This window comes from Anabas testudineus, chromosome 1 (assembly GCF_900324465.2).
Source record: "Anabas testudineus chromosome 1, fAnaTes1.2, whole genome shotgun sequence".
NCBI lineage: Eukaryota > Metazoa > Chordata > Actinopteri > Anabantiformes > Anabantidae > Anabas > Anabas testudineus.
Genome location: NC_046610.1, coordinates 15318650 through 15338978, shown reverse-complemented (window position 1 = coordinate 15338978; position 20329 = coordinate 15318650). Strand labels below are relative to the sequence as shown.

At 38.6% G+C, this 20329-nt stretch overlaps 2 protein-coding genes across 5 annotated transcripts; both read left to right on the top strand.

Moving 5' to 3' along the window:
* The first annotated feature begins 55 nt into the window (after nt 1-55).
* Nucleotides 56-19165, top strand: zgc:174863 (uncharacterized protein LOC100136852 homolog). Of its 4 annotated transcripts, none has more exons than XM_026360684.1 (8): nt 56-194; nt 3927-4006; nt 4095-4427; nt 4862-5173; nt 6150-6278; nt 6974-7003; nt 7671-7872; nt 7991-9557. In XM_026360684.1, the coding sequence occupies exons 2-7, from the start codon at nt 3937-3939 to the stop codon at nt 7754-7756; spliced, it is 960 nt and encodes a 319-aa protein (XP_026216469.1). In that variant the 5' UTR covers nt 56-194; nt 3927-3936; the 3' UTR covers nt 7757-7872; nt 7991-9557. The 4 variants fall into 4 exon arrangements, with proteins under 4 accessions (XP_026216469.1, XP_026216468.1, XP_026216471.1 ...); XM_026360683.1 differs by having other exon boundaries at nt 6971-7003; XM_026360686.1 differs by lacking the exons at nt 7671-7872; nt 7991-9557 and adding an exon at nt 19134-19165 and having other exon boundaries at nt 57-194; nt 6971-7036.
* si:ch211-188c18.1 lies at nt 12572-17266 on the top strand. The gene is made up of 4 exons (XM_026360687.2): nt 12572-12660; nt 12894-13229; nt 15251-15363; nt 15643-17266. Exons 1-4 carry the CDS (start codon nt 12573-12575, stop codon nt 15766-15768), a joined length of 663 nt encoding a protein of 220 aa, XP_026216472.1. The 5' UTR covers nt 12572; the 3' UTR covers nt 15769-17266.
* Nucleotides 19166-20329: the final 1164 nt, after the last annotated feature.

The window sequence follows — 20329 nt, the reverse complement described above, 5'->3', positions numbered from 1 at the left end:
AACGCATGTTGACTTTGAGACCAAGTAGATAAAGCTGCTTGACCTTAAACGACAGCGCCACAACAACACCGCCCCCCCCCGCCCTCAGGCTACGGACGCATTGACTCATACTGAAAGTGAAAGTAAGAAGGACTTCGACGGACGCTGAACTCTGTTCACATTTCATTTACATCGGCTGTATAGGAGCGTGTAAGGTGGGTTTGCTTTGTTCGTATGTGACTGTATTGGTGAAGTGTCTCATGTAAACTGGAGAGGTTTGTCGACGGGTGTTGCGTTCAGGTGCTGAACAGTGACCTAGTGGACGTGTCTGTGCTGTAGAGCTACGTGTTCACTGTACAAATTAATACTGTATCATGTTGTAAGAGACATTAGCTTACACACAACTTCTACGCTAAACCTTTTTTTTATTATTATTCATTGTATGGTAGTCAGGACGTGTTTCAGGCTTTTCTTGTCAGGTTTTGATGGAGCTTCCTCTTTTAGACCATAAAAACAGAATAACCTATAACCCTAAAACACGAATCTTGTTAAATCCTCATAAACAGCAAACACGAACAACAGTGTAGCGGTGTGGAGGAAGAAGCTAATAAACTGCTAATGTAAACCAGCGTTAGCTCGACGAGGAAGGAGCTGCTGCTGCTGCTTTGTTGGGAGATTTTAAAACATTAACATGAACATGAGGTTTTTAGCAGTTTCCTCATAGCATGACCGAGAGTAGTCACATGCAAATGCAGCAACAGAAAGAAAGAAACAGCCTGGATTCAACAAAGTCTGTGTGGCATTAACACACTGTGCTGACTGATTTACTTTCTGTTCTCTCTTTTGAAGGAGGTGAACTATTCTGAAATAATAACTACATTACATTATAGCCGGTGTTGCAAGCATGCAACCAACAATCCTACCACATCACACTATTAGATTTCATCTATTTCATAATGTAAGGATGGAAAAAAACAAATCACAAAAACAAAGCAACATATTTCAGCCCTCTTTAACATGTGGGCTATGGTTAGTCCACAATATGCAAATGCAGAGATGTTGTTTTCCTCTACAACTGTGGGCTGTTTACACACAAAGAATATAGATTGTAGGGTGCCAGGCACTAAATAAAATGTTTCAGTAAAAGCCAGACTTGTCTTCTGCTATAATTGCAGTGTTTCTGACAGGGATGGACATCAGCATGATGAAAGAGCACATATGGAAAAGTACAGGTGTCAAAGTCCACATATGCCGTTTGTTAATGTCCGTCACCCACTCTGCCCACCACTTTAACTAAGTGAAGATGTCAGTGGATGTCCGGACTGAAAGGAGACTTTGTGCTTGAAACTTCCACCGGATGAGTTAAATGTGTGACGCATGTGTGATGGAGGGGCGCAGAGGCTTCTGAATCACCACAACAGGGATGTTTGACTTTGTGTGAAAGCTGCACAACGATATAATGTTGATAATGAGCAATCAGTGAGTTTTTCGGTGGGGTCGCGAATTAAAGCCCACAAACGACTGGGATGGTCTGTCAGCTGCAGATGTGTTAGAACAAGGCTGTGTTGTGTGTAATCTGGTCCCTGGATCAACTACTAGAACAGAACCCACTGAATGACTTCACTATCTCTGGGGTTGAGTTCCTCTGTAGCCTCAGTGGGTCTCTGAGCAGGATGTGTATGTTCAGTGTGTTCCAGTCAGAAGAGAACATGGATTAAATCCTGGTGTGGTGTAGTGTGTGGGGAGACCAGATGTGCGACTAATGCGTTCCAAGAGGTTGGGACAGTTTTGCAGTGGTTTATTTATTGTATTAGAGAAGTTCAGCAGTATGGTATGTGCTTAAGTTTAAGGGTGATTAAAGCTTGCAGGGGAACTTGACAATTTAGGATAGTATTCTAGGAATTTCCCATATCTTCCACAAGCCACAAGTCACCCGGGAATAGGGCGATACTCCCTGCTCTTTTGCACTGACCTAATAGTGACCATTTCTAATGGTGATTCAAACATTTTACTGTCTGAACCATTACCTAAATCAAGGTTCAGGCGTACATGAAAAGGTCGAAACCGGAGATGCATGCAAATACAAAAAACAAATTCAGCAAGATGCCATCACAATAGTAGGAACACACATTGAGCTGTAAAGGGCTCACTACAAAGCTAGGTGAATCCCGTTTTAATTACAGTACACCACTTTAACTAACATTTGATTCTGTGAGAAAGTAGAAAGCACTTTAAGTAGTACCAAACAAGCTTTTGACTGGACTTTCTCTTTCAGTATGACTGCCCATTTAATGCGTGGGGCAAAGTAAACAAGTTGGGGCAGGTCAAACAGGTTTCTGACCGCCACATGCAATAAGAAAATCTTGCAGAAACAATGGGCAACATTGCAATAGGAATGCAGAAGTTGTAAGGTCCTGCTAAAATGTCCTTACAAGACCAAAATGTCTTCACAGAAATGGTATTGAGAAAATGTGTCCACACAGAAGCACACACACACACACACACACACACACTCCCACTGAGCAGTGTACAGTATTCTCTGTGGACCAAACTTTCCGTTCTGATTAGCCCTTTCACATAGTAAGAGTCCTTCTTTAGGAGTCATATTTTAAACTAACATGTCAATATGTCCAGTTTCCACTTCTCTTTGAACTTAGCCTTCAGGGACTTCCCACAGCAGAATCTGTAAGGGGTACAAAAATGAAAGGGCAGAAATACTTCCTTTTCAGAGAAAGTAGTTCTAAATTCCACCCTGTTTCTTAAAAATTGTCTTTTCTGAAAAATTTAAATTCATTGAATGAAAAAAACAATGAATTAGTATGTGGTCCAGGCACATATTGCATAAGACATGACTTCAGCTTTCATTTGTTCCTCTACTTTATGTCAGCAGGTAAAGGTAACTTCATCTCTCTAGAACAAAAAGCTTTTGCAGAAATGTAAGGTATCTGCGTGCATGGTTCTCCCCCTCGAGGCGAAATCGAGTTGAGTTACAAGAAGGCGAAAACAGATATTTTGAGATAGAGGTTGTGATTAGGACAATGTTTTCCATTTGCTGTAGAGCTATGAGGAAACACAATGTCCTGGTAGTCAGCACAAGCTAATCTACAGATAATGCAGTAACAAACTCAGATCATAACACTGATTTCTGGCAACGCATACCTTAATGTAATTTGTGAGTTGGTTTAAGAATGAAGTTCTTCCCCATAAATTATGTAGTGAGCAGTCAATGTAAAAGCTTTTTAGATTTTAAAAGAAAACACTTCCTGCTGGCTTAGACAAAACCAACTCGTTTTAATGCCGGAGGCTGAGCAACAAGTCATTTATTCAGTTACTATTTAATGTCATTGATTCAGATTCAGTGGAAATGAGTCCTTCAGGCCAAACACTCATAAGAGCTTGTTTTCCTCTTGATTTCAGTCATCATTTTGTAAATGATGACCTATACGTTAACACCAACACTGCAGAGGTGGTAAACTAATATGTTCAAGTAAATTTGGTGCTTTTTCTCCGTCTATTTATAAACTGATATAGAGATATGCTATACTGAGCATCCTGGGGAGAAACCCGGTACTGCACACCATGTGATTAATAAAAATAACAGTGTCTTAGTGTGTAGTGTGTTACTAGAAGGTGGTCTGTGTTTCAGATGAACAGGCCAACATCAAAACACAACTTTTAAACTCTGCTGCTGGTAAATATACTGTAAATAGTTCAGACAAGGTCAACCGTTTTCTTGTTTGTATAGTACTTACATTAACCAGTACACATGCATAGAAACGTGGAGCTGAAATAACAAAGTGCATACTGGACTGTCCTTTGCACACTGCATGTCGATTAAAAACGGATCAGTGTGAGTTCAAATCTGTGTTTGTTGCATTTTAACTCTTTGTCACATTAGAATTATTTCTGTTAAGTTCATCTCATCATTATTATTATTTTTATTTCAGGTAACTGAACATGGCCTCCATCAGTATCCTCTTCTTCATTCTTGTCCTCACCTGTGTCAGTGTTGGGCGTGCAAATTCAGGTAAATCCAAATATCATATGAGTATTTCAAGTGTCACAGGATGGTTGCTACTGATGCCATTTCTCACTCCTATTTCTTTCTTCTACAGGTTTTGTAAATGTGCACTGCAAGGCTGAAAACATAGGGCAGTATGGCCAGCAGTCACTACTGGACTGTGTTATCCACTTTACAGCAGAAGTATCAAACCCTGAAATCCGAATTGTCGCTTGGAAGAAAGTGGGAGCGGAACCCGTACTGATTTTTAATCATGAGGGTCTTGAAGATAAAAAAGGCTATACATTTGCTGAACCCTCCTGGAAAAAGAATATGAACATATCCCTGCTCATTACTAACACCGATGTGAAGCACGAAGGAGATTACGAATGTATGGTGTTTACAGACAGTGGTGATGCCACAGGAAAAACCAAACTGAAAGTCACAGGTAAGACTCTCTGCCAGTGGCTGACTCCTGAAACATGTATGCTGTTTGGTACAGGTGACCATTCTGAGACAAGATGTGTTCAGAACCAGTGCCTGATTTCTTCTTAACAGTTTCTGTGAACATTTCTGGATTCTGGTTACACACAGGGAATTGATTTTTTGTATTTGTAGCCTAAATAGAATGTAGACTGATGGGAGATCGAGGGACTTACGTGAGATTTTTGTTTCTCTGTGTCTTTACTTACTTTCAGTTTCATGATGAATAATCACATCCAGAAAAACCAGTTGTATAAGCAGTGTCTCCATTGTTTCTCATCTGTTGTGTCTGTCAAATATCATGGTCAACAAGTAATTCTGTGATTAATAAAATTTGATTGATGTCATGGTACAATGCTCATTGTAATCCTGTTTGCTTTTTAATTTTTCCATTTGCAGCAAAGTACACAGTACCAACTATACACCCACTCTCTGAGAAACTCCCTGTAGGTGCAGAGAGTGCCCTGATTTGTAACTGTGATGGTGGCTACCCACAGGTTCGACTTCGCTGGTTTGATGAGTACAACACGGATTGGACGAAAAGCTCTAAAATGGAGGCTTACAAGAGCAAAAATGATCTGTTTCACCTGTCTAGCAGGCTGATAGTGTATCCAGGATCCAAGTTGAACAAGTACATCTGCGTAGTCTTTAACTCCAGTGGAGGCAAAGAAAGTGAAGCCACATTCGAGACGTCAGAACCAAGAAGTGGAGGTACGTGCTGTTGAGCACCACACTTTATCAAATTTGGATCCTGATGCATACAATAAAAATAAATAATAATAATAATAAATAGTCATTTCAGTCACAGAAGCATGCAAGATAATGTTTTGCCTTATGTTTGAAGCAACTCACTCTCATTGTTGGTACATAAACACATTGCACATCTTGAAGGCATGTAAACCACAAGCTAACTGTCGTGCAATGATTGTTGGAGCTGTGGGCGGTCATAGGGAACTGGATTTTCTTATCAGACATATTTTACAAACTTGGAACCAGAAAAAAGCAGCACCTCCACACAAATACATTCCAAAAAACAAAACCCGAAGTTGCTTTGGTCTCTGCCAACAGTTAGGTCCATCATGCTATAGCTTGTGTTTGTTTAGTCCTAACTAAACACGAGCATCAGCTGTGCTGAAGTTGTTTTGAAACACACCTAACAGAAAATCCAGGCTGTGACATGTCTCTAAATCTGACCTGACATCTTCCTCTAAAGCTCAAAACAGTGCTCCAAACTTAGAAAAGAGCACCATGTGCGATGGTCTAGACTTGATTAGACTTGATGATACTTCTTGTGTTGTGCATTTACATGTTTTTTCCATTTGTTCATTTCCACTGATGACCCTGACAGTCACCCTGTCTGAGCTCTTATCTACGTTCTCACAGCTGCCAAATACAATACATGTAATTTTTAATCAGCTGATCAGCACCCTTAGTTGTTGCCACATCAGCATATATCAAATATTATTAACAAGCCAGTCTCTTGTTTATTTTCTACTGTATCTGCTATGTTCACACAGAGCTAATGTCAAAACTAAGAAGCCCCCCGGTGTAAACTAGAAAGTGAATGTACATTGCTACAGTACAGGGGGACTTCCCACCATTGCAAGTCTCATTTCACAGCTGTTTTGTCATGCATTGAAGTATCAGTGCATTAAACCTCTTTTATTTCATATTCTATTTGATTTAGATCCAAGTCCAGAAAAGGTGGGGCAAATGGGTAAAAACCCTTCCAAAATAGTTGCCCCTGTGGTGGTCATCGGCTCGCTCATCGTAGGATTGCTGTTGCTGCTGGTGATCATGAAAAGGCGAGCTAAAAGTGAGTACCCACACAGGCCCGTGTTTGTGTTCGAGCAGAATCATTGAGTGTATTTTTATTTTACCAATCACACGGTATAATACATGTGCAGTAATTGCTGTTTCGTGTTGTTGTTCTAACACTCCACAGCAGCCTTTTTTACCAAATAAAGAAATAATAAAAGCACTAAACACAACTGTTGCACAGGAGTTCCTGGTTTGCTTAGAGTGTTCTCACAGTTTTCATGATTTTATGGTGAAAAATCTCTGTGTAAACTGGCTGTGGGTAGTCTTTGGCAGCAGTATTGTCTACACTGCTGTGGTATTGGATTACACTATCATTTTAAATGTGATCTTTGAATGTGATACTTGAATGAAAACATTCTTAAATGTTGCATGGGATTTTATCACTGGCTTTCTGTAAACAGTAAAGAGCTAAAAGGAAATAGCTATAGGTAGGTAAAGGTTGAAACCAAAATATTTGAAGGTGGATAAACCTGAAGAACACCTGGCAGACAGCCAGGTGTTTTTCAACACGGGAAAGTACGGTCACCCTTTGTCAAATTGTTGATGGATTAAGCAGTGGAGCTACTGCAAACTGTAAAAAACACGTAATCATCAAACAGTTTCCTACAAAATGTCCGACAGAGGGTTGGTTAGGGACACATAGACACATACAGTGCGCTCACTGTCATGTTCATCATATCTTGGCAGCGGCCCGGAGGCAGTCGACAGCCCCCCTTATGGGTACGAGTAATTTTGGACATACTTTTACTGCTGGTTTTGTCCCTCTATAAATTAGCAGGAACTTTTGGGGTGACTTCTGAGGCTGGCTTAGAGGTTCTATCTGTTGCCTTTTACCATCTATCTGCTATTTTTTAACACTCAATATCTGCTACAGACCTGCTGGCACATTTGAATTTACTTGACAAAAAGTAATAGTAAGTGTCTATTAAAGCTATTTTTTAATGGTAATTGTAGTTAAATGTTTCAGGGGCCTCCTGGTCTACAGCATTTTGTGACAAGCTGAAACCTAACTCACTCTCCGCAGTCACGCTTTTGGTCACTTTCTTTTTCAAGCAGTAACTTTAAATTTAATTGACATATTCAGTCAGAACACGTGTTCATCACTGATCAAGAAGCTTTTCTGTCAATCCACTGTCTTTGCCCTGAGTCTACCTCTACATCCTGAGAAATACAGACATGTACTGTATGTGCTACTCTGGACAAAGATTTGTAATTTTCACTGACTTAAAAAACTGGGCTTGGCTACTAATCAACCGAATATTCATTACAACATAATCTGACTCGTGTTTCAGACACGGGGAATCTGTCTAGACTTGCATGTCACTGACTTTTGAAATGTTGTGATAGTAAATAGTAAAATCATAATAAAATCTTTGATTTGTTCCAGATGAACATCAAGAGGTTTCTATAAACGATGCTGAGGAAGGTACGTCTAAACAACAGTACACATATATTGGTATAAAACTATATTGAAGTAATAACCTTCATCATACCTTCATCAGCTAATCATATTCATCCTCTGATCCTAAATCTTTTTCCAGGTCAAGATGAGGAGATGAATAAAAAATGCTAAGCCAAGCAGGCCTCAGGTAATTTGTAATACTCCAACCTAACAAGCACTGTATTTTGTAATGTCTAGATGGGCAATAAAATGGTTAGTACTGGATATCTAAATGTCATTGTTTCTCTTTTTCTCTCTCTCTGCAGGAGGCCCTGCATGTCACATGATTCTTATAACTTACCAACATCTGAAATCAGCACTTCCTTGTTTGAGAAACTCCTCTTTGTCACTGTACTTTTCCTATAGTAAACCATATAACCAGGATTATATATAACTGTGAATCATCAAAGGAACTGTCCGCTGTTCATTTACATTCTTTTTGTAACTAAACATGTTCAAGTCTAACTATAATGGGACAGGAGGTAGTTTTTGGATAGCACTGAAGTTCTGATATTCTGCGAAATGGTGGAGGAAAAAGTTGGTTTACAAAGATTTGCTGCCTTTGTTTAGTTAGCGGCTGTGGTCTTTGACAGCGTGCCAGGATTTGCCTTCTATCTCACTTCTTTCTCTCATGTCAATAATCTCAGGATGGGACAGGGAGCTTTATGTGTGTATGAAACTGATGTAGCTTGTTGCTCTCATGCTCCAGATTTTTATTTTAGGTCATTTTACAAACCACATATCACAATAAATTTGGCCCCAGCATTTTAAAGGGGATAACACTGATGTTGCACTATATTTTTATTGCTTAAAGTGAGTCTCATTAAAAAGACCAAAAGTACCAATGGATTTGACTTTCCTACCATGGCCATCATCTCAAAGTAAGGCCCGTGCACTTTGTAAATTATTTAAAATGTTGAAAAGAATGTGTGTATATATATATATATATTTTTTTTTTTTTTTAAAGTTTAAGGGCACCTCTACTACTGTCAGAAAAGGTGTTGTCACAGTCTCAAAGAGGCTATGGCAAAGAGGAAGAAGATTATATAAGTATTTGACCATAGACTCATATAACTGTTAGTAGGATCGATTCGTGGTTGCTTTTTGTCTTTTCACAAGATTTGTTGACAAAAAATGTTTCCCATGGTTTTAGAGCTCTTACCTGGCCACTTCCTAGAATGTTTACCCCAAATAACTTTCATATCCCTTTAATAACCACCAACAAAGTTCAGTGGATAGTTTCTGGTTTTACTTCCATGTATCACATGTCACTTGTCACTTGCAGATATTGCAAGTTTGTTTGTAAGAAAAAAAAAGCTAATAACATTTGCATTTGTGTTGCTTGACCTGTGGTTGGTTTGACTGAGCTTATGATATAACCTTTGGTACCAGTGTACCGCTCTGTTGTGAAATCAGCACTTATCACCATCTCAGATATTGGTTATTGGTTCTTATGATGGGTGCCCATGTTTTTAGCTTTTGTACAGACATGACTTTTGATCAGAGTCATTGTGGTAATGGAGCAGGTCACAATAAAATATTCCGCACTCCAGGTGTTGTTGTGACATCACCAAACCAAACGAAGGAGTGTACATCAAGAATGCTTATCAACATCCTTAAAAGTTTATGATTCATTTTGTTATTGTAACTGGATGTGGTAATCATTGATCTTGGGGACATGAGTATGAATTTTGAAATGTTTTTTAATTTTGTGTACGTGTATTCTTTGTGTATAGTTTTCTAAATCTGTGACAATTTAAATTCTGTGTGTATGTGTGTGGATTTCTACTATAAAGACATAATGAGAAAAAATAAAATCATCTGTTTGTATGATCGTGAGAAGTTCATCATGTTTTTGTAACATTAGTAAACAAGTAATTGTCTTTTATATCAGCAATTAGAAGATATCATCCATTTGACACAGATTCAAGATGAACACTGAAGAATATTGATCGTGCTTCCTTAAATAATTCTCAATCCTGACATCTAATGGACAAAACCCATTTCAACATAATGTTAACGATACTGGTAAGTTGCACGAAAGCTGTTTTTACACAGATTTGTATGTTTTGTTTTAAGGATATGTGAACGTGGACAGTTGAATATATATATATCATTAAGATGTTTTAGAGATGCTCAGAATCATCACATTTTGCCAAACCTCTCCCATAAGCAAGTAGTAGCCTAAAACGTCAGATGAGATCATTTTAACAACATAAAAAAAATACACTATGACAATCAACATTCATTTCTATTATCCTTTTGAAGATCATAACGTTGCAGTGTTCAGTAGATTCCAGTCTCTTTCACCAGATCCATTCGTTTTGCGTTTGAATGTCTTGTACATTACATAGAGGAAATTAAATACAAGCACCAACATGTTGTCTGGTGTCACCAGTGAAACATTTACAGTCCAGATTAATCATTCTCCCTGGAGTTATTTGAAAAAAAAAAAAAAGACTGTTCTCATTGTTGGTGCTTGAATTAAATCCAGTCTGTAAACATTTGATAAGCTGCTGTTGTGATGAAGAAATTAAGGAATTTAAATTGCTTTTGTAAATAAACGAGCCAGAGAAGCTGTGCCATTAGGAGGATCAGGCCTGCGTCAATGCTGACCTGTTGATGCTCTCGGGAATCAGTCTGTGTGCTGGTTAAAAGACAGCTGGTCTCTAACAGAACAGATCACACAGTTGGATCAAATTCATATAAAGACTTAATTTGGAAAAAGCGACCACATGGACACATGGATAGTTTCTTGCTGTAGCTGTAAAATGTAGCTGTAGAGAAACAGAAACTGTGACTCATGTTTTAATTCACTGTTCTAACTAAACTGCAAGTAGAAACAGTAGATTACTCTGTAAATTCATTCCACTCAGGTTTGGAAATCAGCCAAAGCTGTGGTAAATGATGAAATGATGATTTTCCACCCACTGCCAGACTCTGGGAAAATTTGGCAATGTGGTGAAATCTACAATTCACCAGTGGAGGGCAGCAATTAGCTTTAACTGTGTCAGGTTGGTTCAGGTTTACACAACTAATGGATGGTGTGCAGTTTAAAATGTATAACTACTACTTTGTAACAATGTATATACAGCCTATAAGGACTCCTTTATTTACATATCAGAGCTAAAGGCACTTGAAATCTGAGGGAATATTAAATGAAGTATCGTTTATCAACTCGACCTGCTACCAGGTCTCAGACTGGAACTGACTGAGAGATATCGAATTTATTAAAAACAAGTCCTATGTTTCTGCTTTGTGGATACTAAATCATTTCCACTGAATATTTTATCTGTGCAGCCTGTGGGAATATCAAAGCTCAAAGTGTCCATTAGTGCTGCAGCTGGAGACAACTGGAGCAATTTCTCTGGGAATCAAATATTTCTGAGTACACTGTAAAATGTTTGACAGTACTTTGCCATCACCGGTTACATGACTTTAGCAGTAAGTTAAGGTTGCCAGCAGATGCCCAGAGAGTGTAAGGGCCACTATCCAGGATAAACGAACAAAGATCCATGAGCGCATCAGGAAGATGGCCTCAACTGTTGACATGCTTAGTGAAACCTCAGACAGCAGAAACCCGAGGAGGAAGAAGAGCAAGAGTCAAGTCAAGAAGAAGCTTTATAGTCATTCCAACCACATATAGCTGAAGCAGTTCATAGTGAAATGAGACAACGTTTCTCCAGAACTATGGCGCTACATAAGACAGTAACAAGACAGAACAGGGAGCCGAGGACTGCTAAGTTGTCCTAGCCACATAAAGTGCATCCTGTGCAACCTAGTGCAAACAGTGCAAGAACACAAAGAGAAAGTGCAGACAGACGTCTGAAGACAAAAAACAAAACACAAAAACACAAAACAGCAGCGACCAGTCAGCTGAAATGTACAATGTACATCTGATGTACTGTAAAAACGATGGTGGAAATTATGTGCAAGAACAACAACATGTCAACATTGTAAACAGTTTGTAAACAGGCAGCATCAATTCCAGTGTGTATGTGTGTGTGTGTGAGTGTGTGTGTGTGTGTGTGTGTGTGTGTGTGCTCAGTTCAGTTTGTTGTTTGTGTGTGTCTGATGGATTGAGTGAAGAAACTGTTCAACAGTCTGGTTGTGAGGGCCCGAATGCTCAGGAACCTCTTCCCTGATGGCAGAAGTGTGAAGATTGGATGTGAGGGGTGGGTGGGGTCGTCCACAATGCAGGTAGCTTTGCGGATGCAGCGTGTGGCGTAAATGTCCGTGACGGAGGGGAGAGAGAGATTCCAAAAAGAGGCTCTTCTCAGCTGTCCTCACTACCCGCTGTAGGCCCTTACAATCTGGTGGGGGTTGGGGGGGTTGAGCTTTTTATACTTGTTCTCAATAAAGAGATGAAAGATCAAAAATGTTTTTGTGCTATTTTTTTAGACCCATTATTTTGTTAATACTCTTGAATTAGATGAATATTAGATGATGTTTTATGATAGATGAATGCACAAAATTCTAAAAGGTTCACATCACACTGTATATAGATTTTTCAATTAATTTATTTATTATTTGTTTAAGCCTCACTAGATGTTGCCCTTGCCCCATAGCTCTCTATATAAAGTGTGATTTTTAAAGACAACTAAATAATCTCAATATGTCTTCATATCACAAGGGTATCATGATGTGTCATTTTAATCCGTTTCATTAATTTTCACAACGTTTTAACGCTTTCACACATTTTTCAGGTAAACATGTGTGTAGTTAAGTACCACAGTAACCATAAGGATATGACTAAAGTCTAACTTTCTGTCTGGCACATACCACTAGCCAACATCAAACAGTACAGGAAGCCCTGCTTGTTTTTTTCACACCATCTGCTTGAATAACATGAGAAACAACCACAGTAGATGTCACGGCTGCAACATGCTGCTGCTCTGTTGGTTCATACCGTTGCTGTGTCTTCATGTCAATGCAGGTACATAAATTTATTTTACTTTTTACCAAAACATACTGTAGCTAAAACAATGTATGCTTCATATGTTAATAATTATTAAATCTTTTAAAGTAGTTCTCTAGATCTGAATAAGACTCCATAATTACTGTATGTCAAATTAATGTTTAGTAAATGCAGTGTTAAAATAAAATAGATTGATGGCGTATCAATATATTTAGACTCTCTAATCAAACAGTTTGTCTATTTCATGACAGAGGACATTGCATTGTGTCGAGAACTAGGTGAGGACGTTTCCTTGGAGTGTTCCTCTGCAGGATGCCCGGGCAGCATTGACGGTTTTGTTGGGATGTACCTGTATCATTTTTTGAGGGAAAAGGAAGAGGTGCTTTACTATCACCAGGACCCCGAACCTGAACAAATCACCCCACGACAAAGATACCAAAATAGGATTCAGAAAGAAGGGTCTCTGAAGAACCACACTATCACCATCAGCAATTTGACCCTGGATGACTCAGGTGTCTACAGCTGTGTCTATAAAAACCGGTTGAACTTAGACATGAAATGCAACATCTACATACTTGTTGTGAGAGGTATGTTTTTCTTTTCTTTCTTCTTTTCTTCTTTATGGTAGAAACACACTAGTGGAGAGTTTCCAAAGTGTTATGTACAAGTGTACAAATGTACAAGTTATCAATTTCTAAGTAGTCTTCCTGTATATTTCATTGAGGAATACAAAAACAGATACTGGCAGATTGAGGTTTTATGTACAAAACTTATGGTGGGTTTATAATAATATTTACAGTATCACAGTCTTTGCTATCCAACTATAGCAAACTGAATTGCAAAAACACACACTTTTGTACCGTGGCAAGAAAAAGTATGTGAACCTTTTAGAATGTCATGTTTTCTTCATTAATTTGTCCTAAAATCTGATCTGATCATCATCTAAGTCAAGAGTATTAATATAATGTACCTAACATTATAACACAAAAATGTGTATATTTCATGTCTTTATTGAGAACAAACATAAAACCTCATGGTTAAAGAAGTACCCTGTAAATAATGACTTCAAAAAAAGCTATTTGGAGTGGAGGTGTTAGCATAAGTTAGGAAAATTCGTTTGGACGTGTGGATTACAGCTACTGTGACTGATAAAAATCACTATCTTTTTGAGTTTGCTCTTCACAAGAAGAATAAGCTTGAAGAAGATGTGATCCGTGCCTCGCCAAAAGGAGGTTTCAGAGGATCTACAATCAATAATTGATTTACATGAAGCTGGAAAGGTTTCAAAGACTTAAAGAAATTTACCAGTCTACAGTTAGACAAACAATTTACAAATGGAGACACTTTGGGTTTGTGGCTACTCTACCAAGATGTGGGCGACCAGTCAAAATGACCTCAAGAGCAGAACTACCACTCATCAATGAGGTAAAGAAACAACACAGAGTAACAGCCAAAGATTTGAAGGCATCATTTGAACTGGCTAACATCTGTGTTCAGGCGTCTACAGTAGGTAAAACACTGAACAAGCAGGGTGTTTATGGCAGGACACCACAAAGGAAGCCGCTGCTTACTAAAAAAAAACTTTACTGCACGCCTGAAGTTGGCCAAAGAGCACAATGACGTGTTTTGTGGACTGATGAAACTAAGATTGAATTATTTGAAAGAAAAAAAAAAAACACACACACACACACACACACAACACTACATCTGGAATAAAAAGTGCACTGCATATGATGGAAGAAACATGTCAACCAGCACTATGAGGTTTTCATGGTTGTTCTCACTAAAGATATAAAATATTAGACTTTTTTTTAGGTACATTATATTTGTTAATATTTTATGACAAATTAATGCAGAAAACTGACCCAAGTTGCACTATGCAACAAAAACCAGACCGTGAAGTCCAAGGAACTGTCTGTAGACAGATAGAGATACAACTGTCAAAATGCGTGAATCAAGAAAGCGCTACAAAGGCATTTCTAAAGCTTTGGGGGGCCCCAGATGCACAGTGGCATCCATACTTGTAGAAATGGGAGAAGTCTGGACTCTTTCTGAATATGACAGCTGACTTGGAGTTTGTTAGACATCGTGGTGGCAGCATCGTGCAATGGAGGTAGACAGGTCAGAAGATAGAGAAGGATGAATGCAGAACAAAATAGAGAGAGAGAGAGAGAAAGCTTACGCAACCTGAGAGCAGGGCGCTAATGATTCCCTCATTATCTGATTGAACTTCAGAGAACACACCAGAAAGAAAAGGAGACACTGTTCAAAATGAAAGCGTACAAATGTTACCAAATTGAAGCTGCAATTGTTGCCAAATAGACTTCCACAAAGCTCTAAATTAAGGGTCTGAATATCTTGTAAATAAGATAAAATAATGTACATTTTAGTTTACAATTTTAATACCTTTGCAGAATCTATATGCAAAAATATACAAATATACAGCAAACCTCCATGGAGGTCTAATGTCCTTAAGTATTTTGTTTAACTTAATATAACTTAATATCTCATACTGAAGACTCCTCCACTGGTAGGTGGTTACATAAACATCTTTTTGCTACATAGATTCTCTGCTCTATTAAGTTTTAAACCTCTCCTTGTTGTCCAGTGCCTTCGATAATTCCTGATGAGAAGTTTCCATACCCGGTGTTATTCATGATTGGCGCCTTTGTCGCTGGTATGCTGGTAGCCATGATCTTAATCAAGATGGTCGTCCCGGGGGTGAGTTCAGAGCTCTCTGCACACTTCTATCTTCCTAAACTAAAGTAATGACACACTGCAAACTCTCGAAAAAATATAAAGAGAGATAAATATGCATCTTGTTGTCAGGAATATTATATTTCCTAATATTAATTGAGATACTTTACTAATGTGTATGTACCAGTAAGGTGTAGCCATAGACTATTTTAAGGTCTTATAATGTACTTGTGCTGCAATGTAGTTTTCTAATATCATAATAATACGATTCTCTCACAAAGACTAATATTTGTTTACCAACAGGTGAAACACTGTGCTAGAAGCAGAAGAAAAATGAGACATGCCCCACTGCCAGCACCCAATGATTGTGTGTATGAGGTTATGAATAAGAACGGCCTTCGCCCTTCAGCAGCTTCAGAGCAGCCATAACCAAGCCCATATAATTTTGCTTAGCAAAGATATTACTAGATTGGGGATCTTCGTCATGAGAGGTCATTTACTTAGCTTTTTTTCTACTGTCAGTTGATTTAAATCAACATGTGCAACATCAAATGTGAAGCAATATTTAACAACTAAAGAGTGGGTTATTAAACGGGCTAAAGGTTCTTCAATAGTAAAAACATTTAATGATGATCTTATTGCAAATCAGTTCAGTTCTTAATAGTTGGTATCGTGTTATTAGAAAGTCAATAACAGATATGTGTTAATAATATATATTCATTTTACAGTCATATCTGATGTTATGGCCTTTCTTCCTTGCCCAATAATGCTACTGGCTATTCTACCCTAAGATAACAAGAAAGTATCTCAATGTTTGATTTGAGGAAACATTCAGGCTCTTGTGCAAGCAAATATTCGACAAAACAAGGACAGCGTAATTCAGGTATTGGTTCTTGTTACCAACTAACAAATGTGCCACCATCACCACAGGCCTGTTTTGAGATGTGGTTTGGTTTCTTCGACTTGGTAACAAACAAATCTTTCAGTAGAAGGCAGGAAGTGACTGAAAGGTACACTGCTGGCATTTCAAAGTACAGAACAGACTCAGAATGAACAAATAATAAGACAATTCAATAGTTTGAAAGTATGCAGAGTGTCACCGTGTTTGCCCTTTAATAATTTAATAGAATGAACAATTAATACTTTAGTTATTAAAATAGAAAGCACATGCTCTGAACTTTATGGAGTTTTTAATATAATGCCAATCAGTGTTGTCTGTAGATTTGTCAAACACAGACACAAATAGCATGGTGGGGTTTGTTAGCATGGGAAATAAAGAAAGACAGACTGATTTTCGCAGCTGGATGAAATACAGTGCAGCTGTGTATACTTCCTGAAAACTCTCTGTGGGCTAGACTGTACTGCTTCATACTGTATAGTAGTTCTGCTAATATATGTGCATCCTACCACACACCTCCTATAGCCTCTAAACAGCTAGGCTGAAGTCAGTAGCTGAGGTAAATGTTGGTGTGAGCGTCCTTATAGCTCATTTAAATATAAAGACATTTGACTCTTATTCCCGTTCCTCTGTATTTATGTACAAAAATATGAACAGCACCAGCCAACGGCGCAACATGTGCATAGATACTCAAGTATTATTTCTGAAATAGAATGAAAAATAATTGTTTTAAGGTTGATGTGTGATGTTTTGAACAGTCAGTCAAGTCTTGTCTGAGAAACTGTTGTTTATTCAGTCAAAACTACTGAAATGTACTGATACTGTTTTTGTCTATTTGATTGTTGTTGTTGTTTTTTTATTTTATATAAAACAAAAAAAATATTCATGTACAATATAAGTAATAGTATATATCATTAATGGATGCCTGGCATGTGTCTTATGATGGTCTTATATGTAGACACACATGGAGTTTTCAAATGACACAAAAGGTGCAAAATAAAATAATAAAAATCATTTTAAAACTGTCAATCGTGTTACATCACAGGAAAAATACCTCCTGATAAGACAACTTCATATTGCATTATACTTTATTATTATTAATATTATGTCCACTGTAATGTGAAGCATGGACGCAAACATTTAAATGTATAAGTCATTTTGCTTTGGTGAAATATTTACATTCCAGGTGTTAAAGGTATAATGTTGCTTTGCTTTTACATTATAACTATAACAACTGATCATAATAAAGGTAATATGATCAAATTAACCATACTTACTACACAGGAACTAATGAGACATGTATAGTTCCCCGCTGTTCTTCACATGTTGTGCTGTTTGTATATATATGTTCACTTGGTACAATCCATTTCCTTCTTTGAGGTGAATGTGTGAGCGCTGCCGATCCTCTGTGTGACCACTAGAGAGTATCATTGCACAGTTGTTGTGCTGCAACAGCTGATGGAGTGCTCATGGCCATCATGAAACATGGCACCACTTTACACTGGACTCTTACTTTTTCACATGCAGTTACTCAGCTGCCTGTCAGAGAAGAATCAATGTCATGGGGGCACTCATGTAGGCTACTATATGGAGAGGAGGTTTTTAATGAGGTTACTGCTGTTTTTCCACAAGAGAAAAAGGTTGTATGATCCACAAACTGCTTCAACCACGTGTTCCTGATTACATGATAGTCACATGACAGCTGTGCACATTTGGGATCTATATAAAGATTAACTTTATTATTATTAAATACTTCAGTGCTGTGTGCAGAGTTGTCACAAACTATAGTAAACATTATGTTTTTATCTTATTAGAAATGCTAGTGTCTAATGCAAAGTGATGGTCCCACAGCATTAGTACAGTAGGTCTCCACCTACAGGAGACACATGTCTGCTTAGCTATGTTATTAAGTTGATCATGTTTTAGTTTCCATCATTTTTCTTTAGGCCCACTTCATTCAATCACTCCACAGTCTGTCAGATTGTTCATTTATTTCACAACGTCACAATAAAAAGTGCTGAAGTTGAGTAATTAATAGTTATCTGTCAGCAATTATTCCCAATATAAATATCTGACTGATGCAGCCTGGGAGATCATGGTGAATGGCGTCACGGCTCGTTTGTTCCATTGATCTGTCCATCACATCTATTTTACTTACAATAGAGCTTCGGCTCCAGTTCCGGTCGACACACGGCTAAGGCCGCTTCGGCTCTGGCTCCTGTTCCGGTTCTGGTTGCTACGGCCACTCCAGCTCCAGTTCCTGTCATAGCTGCTCCGGTTCCGGCCGATCCAGTCGCTCCTGTCTCGGCTCTAGTTCCTGTCTCTGCTCCAGCTCTGGTACCAGCCAACCCAGCCACTCCTCTCTCAGCTCCAGTTCCGGTTCCGGCCACTGTGATCGACCCCGCTCCAGTCATCGTAGACGCTCCAGTTCCTGTCCCGGCTACTGCTCCAGTTTCAGTCAAGGCTCCAGTTCCAGTTTTAGTCCACTGCGTCTGGGCCCTGTTCCGGGCCTCCTCCTCCTCGCCTTCCTGGTTTCTTTTTGGGCCAGGAAGGCGAGGAGGATCCGGCCCTTGCCAGGGATTTTCTGTCACCGTTTCGGCCTGGCACCCAGCCAGCTTTGGATTCTCCCCTTCTTCCTCTCCCCCTGGACTCCATCCACCAGCCACTTCTCTCCCTCTGCTCTCAGTCACTGATTGCATATTGGCTCTACCTGTGTTCCCCTGTCTCTACAAAAACTCTCCTCAGTCATCTCCCCTTTTCAGATCGTCAGATCATTCCCCTGCCTGCTAAAACCTGCTTGCTCCCAACCTGCTTGCTCTCAGCCTGTTTTCGGCCCTGCTCCTAGCCACAGCCCCCCTTATGGGTATGAGTAATTTTGGACATACTTTTACTGCTGGTTTTGTCCCTCTATAAATTAGCAGGAACTTTTGGGGTGACTTCTGAGGCTGGCTTAGAGGCTCTATCTGTTGCCTTTTACTATCTATCTGCTATTTTTTAACACTTAATATCTGCTACAGACCTGCTGGCACATTTGAATTTACTTGACAAAAAGTAATAGTAAGTGTCTATTAAAGCTATTTTTTAATGGTAATTGTAGTTAAATGTTTCAGGGGCCTCCTGGTCTACAGCATTTTGGGACAATGTGAAACCTAACTCACTCTCCACAGTCACGCTTTTGGTCGCTTTGTTTTTCAAGCAGTAACTTTAAATTTAATTGACATATTCAGTCAGAACACGTGTTCATCACTGATCAAGAAGCTTTTCTGTCACTCCACTGTCTTTGCCCTGAGTCTACCTCTACATCCTGAGAAATACAGACATGTACTGTATGTGCTACTCTGGACAAAGATTTGTAATTTTCACTGACTTAAAAAACTGGGCTTGGCTACTAATCAACAGAATTTTCATTACAACATTATCTGACTCATGTTTCAGACACGGGGAATCTGTCTAGACTTGCATGTCACTGACTTTTGAAATGTGGTGATAGTAAATAGTAAAGTCATAGTAAAATCTTTGATTTGTTCCAGATGAACATCAAGAGGTTTCTATAAATGATGTTGAGGAAGGTACGTCTAAACAACAGTACACATATATTGGTATAAGACCATATTGAAGTAATGACCTTTATGTGCACTCTGTGAGATCATATTCATCCTCCTAAATCTTTTTCCAGGTGTATATCAGGTGATGGATAAAAATGCTAAGCCAAGCAGGTCTGAGGTAATTTGGAATGCTCGAACCTAACAAGCGCTGTATTTTGTAATGTCTGGATGGACAATAAAATGGTTAGTACTGGATATCTAAATGTCATTGTTTCTCTTTTTCTCTCTCTCTGCAGGAGGCCCTGCATGTCACATGATTCTTATAACATACCAACATCTGAAATCAGCACTTCCTTGTTTGAGAAACTCCTCTTTGTCACTGTACTTTTCCTATAGTAAACCATAAAACCAGGATTATGTATAACTGTGATTCATCAAAGGAACTGTACGCTGTTGCACAAAAGCTGTTTTTATACAGATTAGTATATTTTGTTTCAGTGAAAGGATATGTAAACGTGGACAGATGAATATATCATTAAGATGTTTT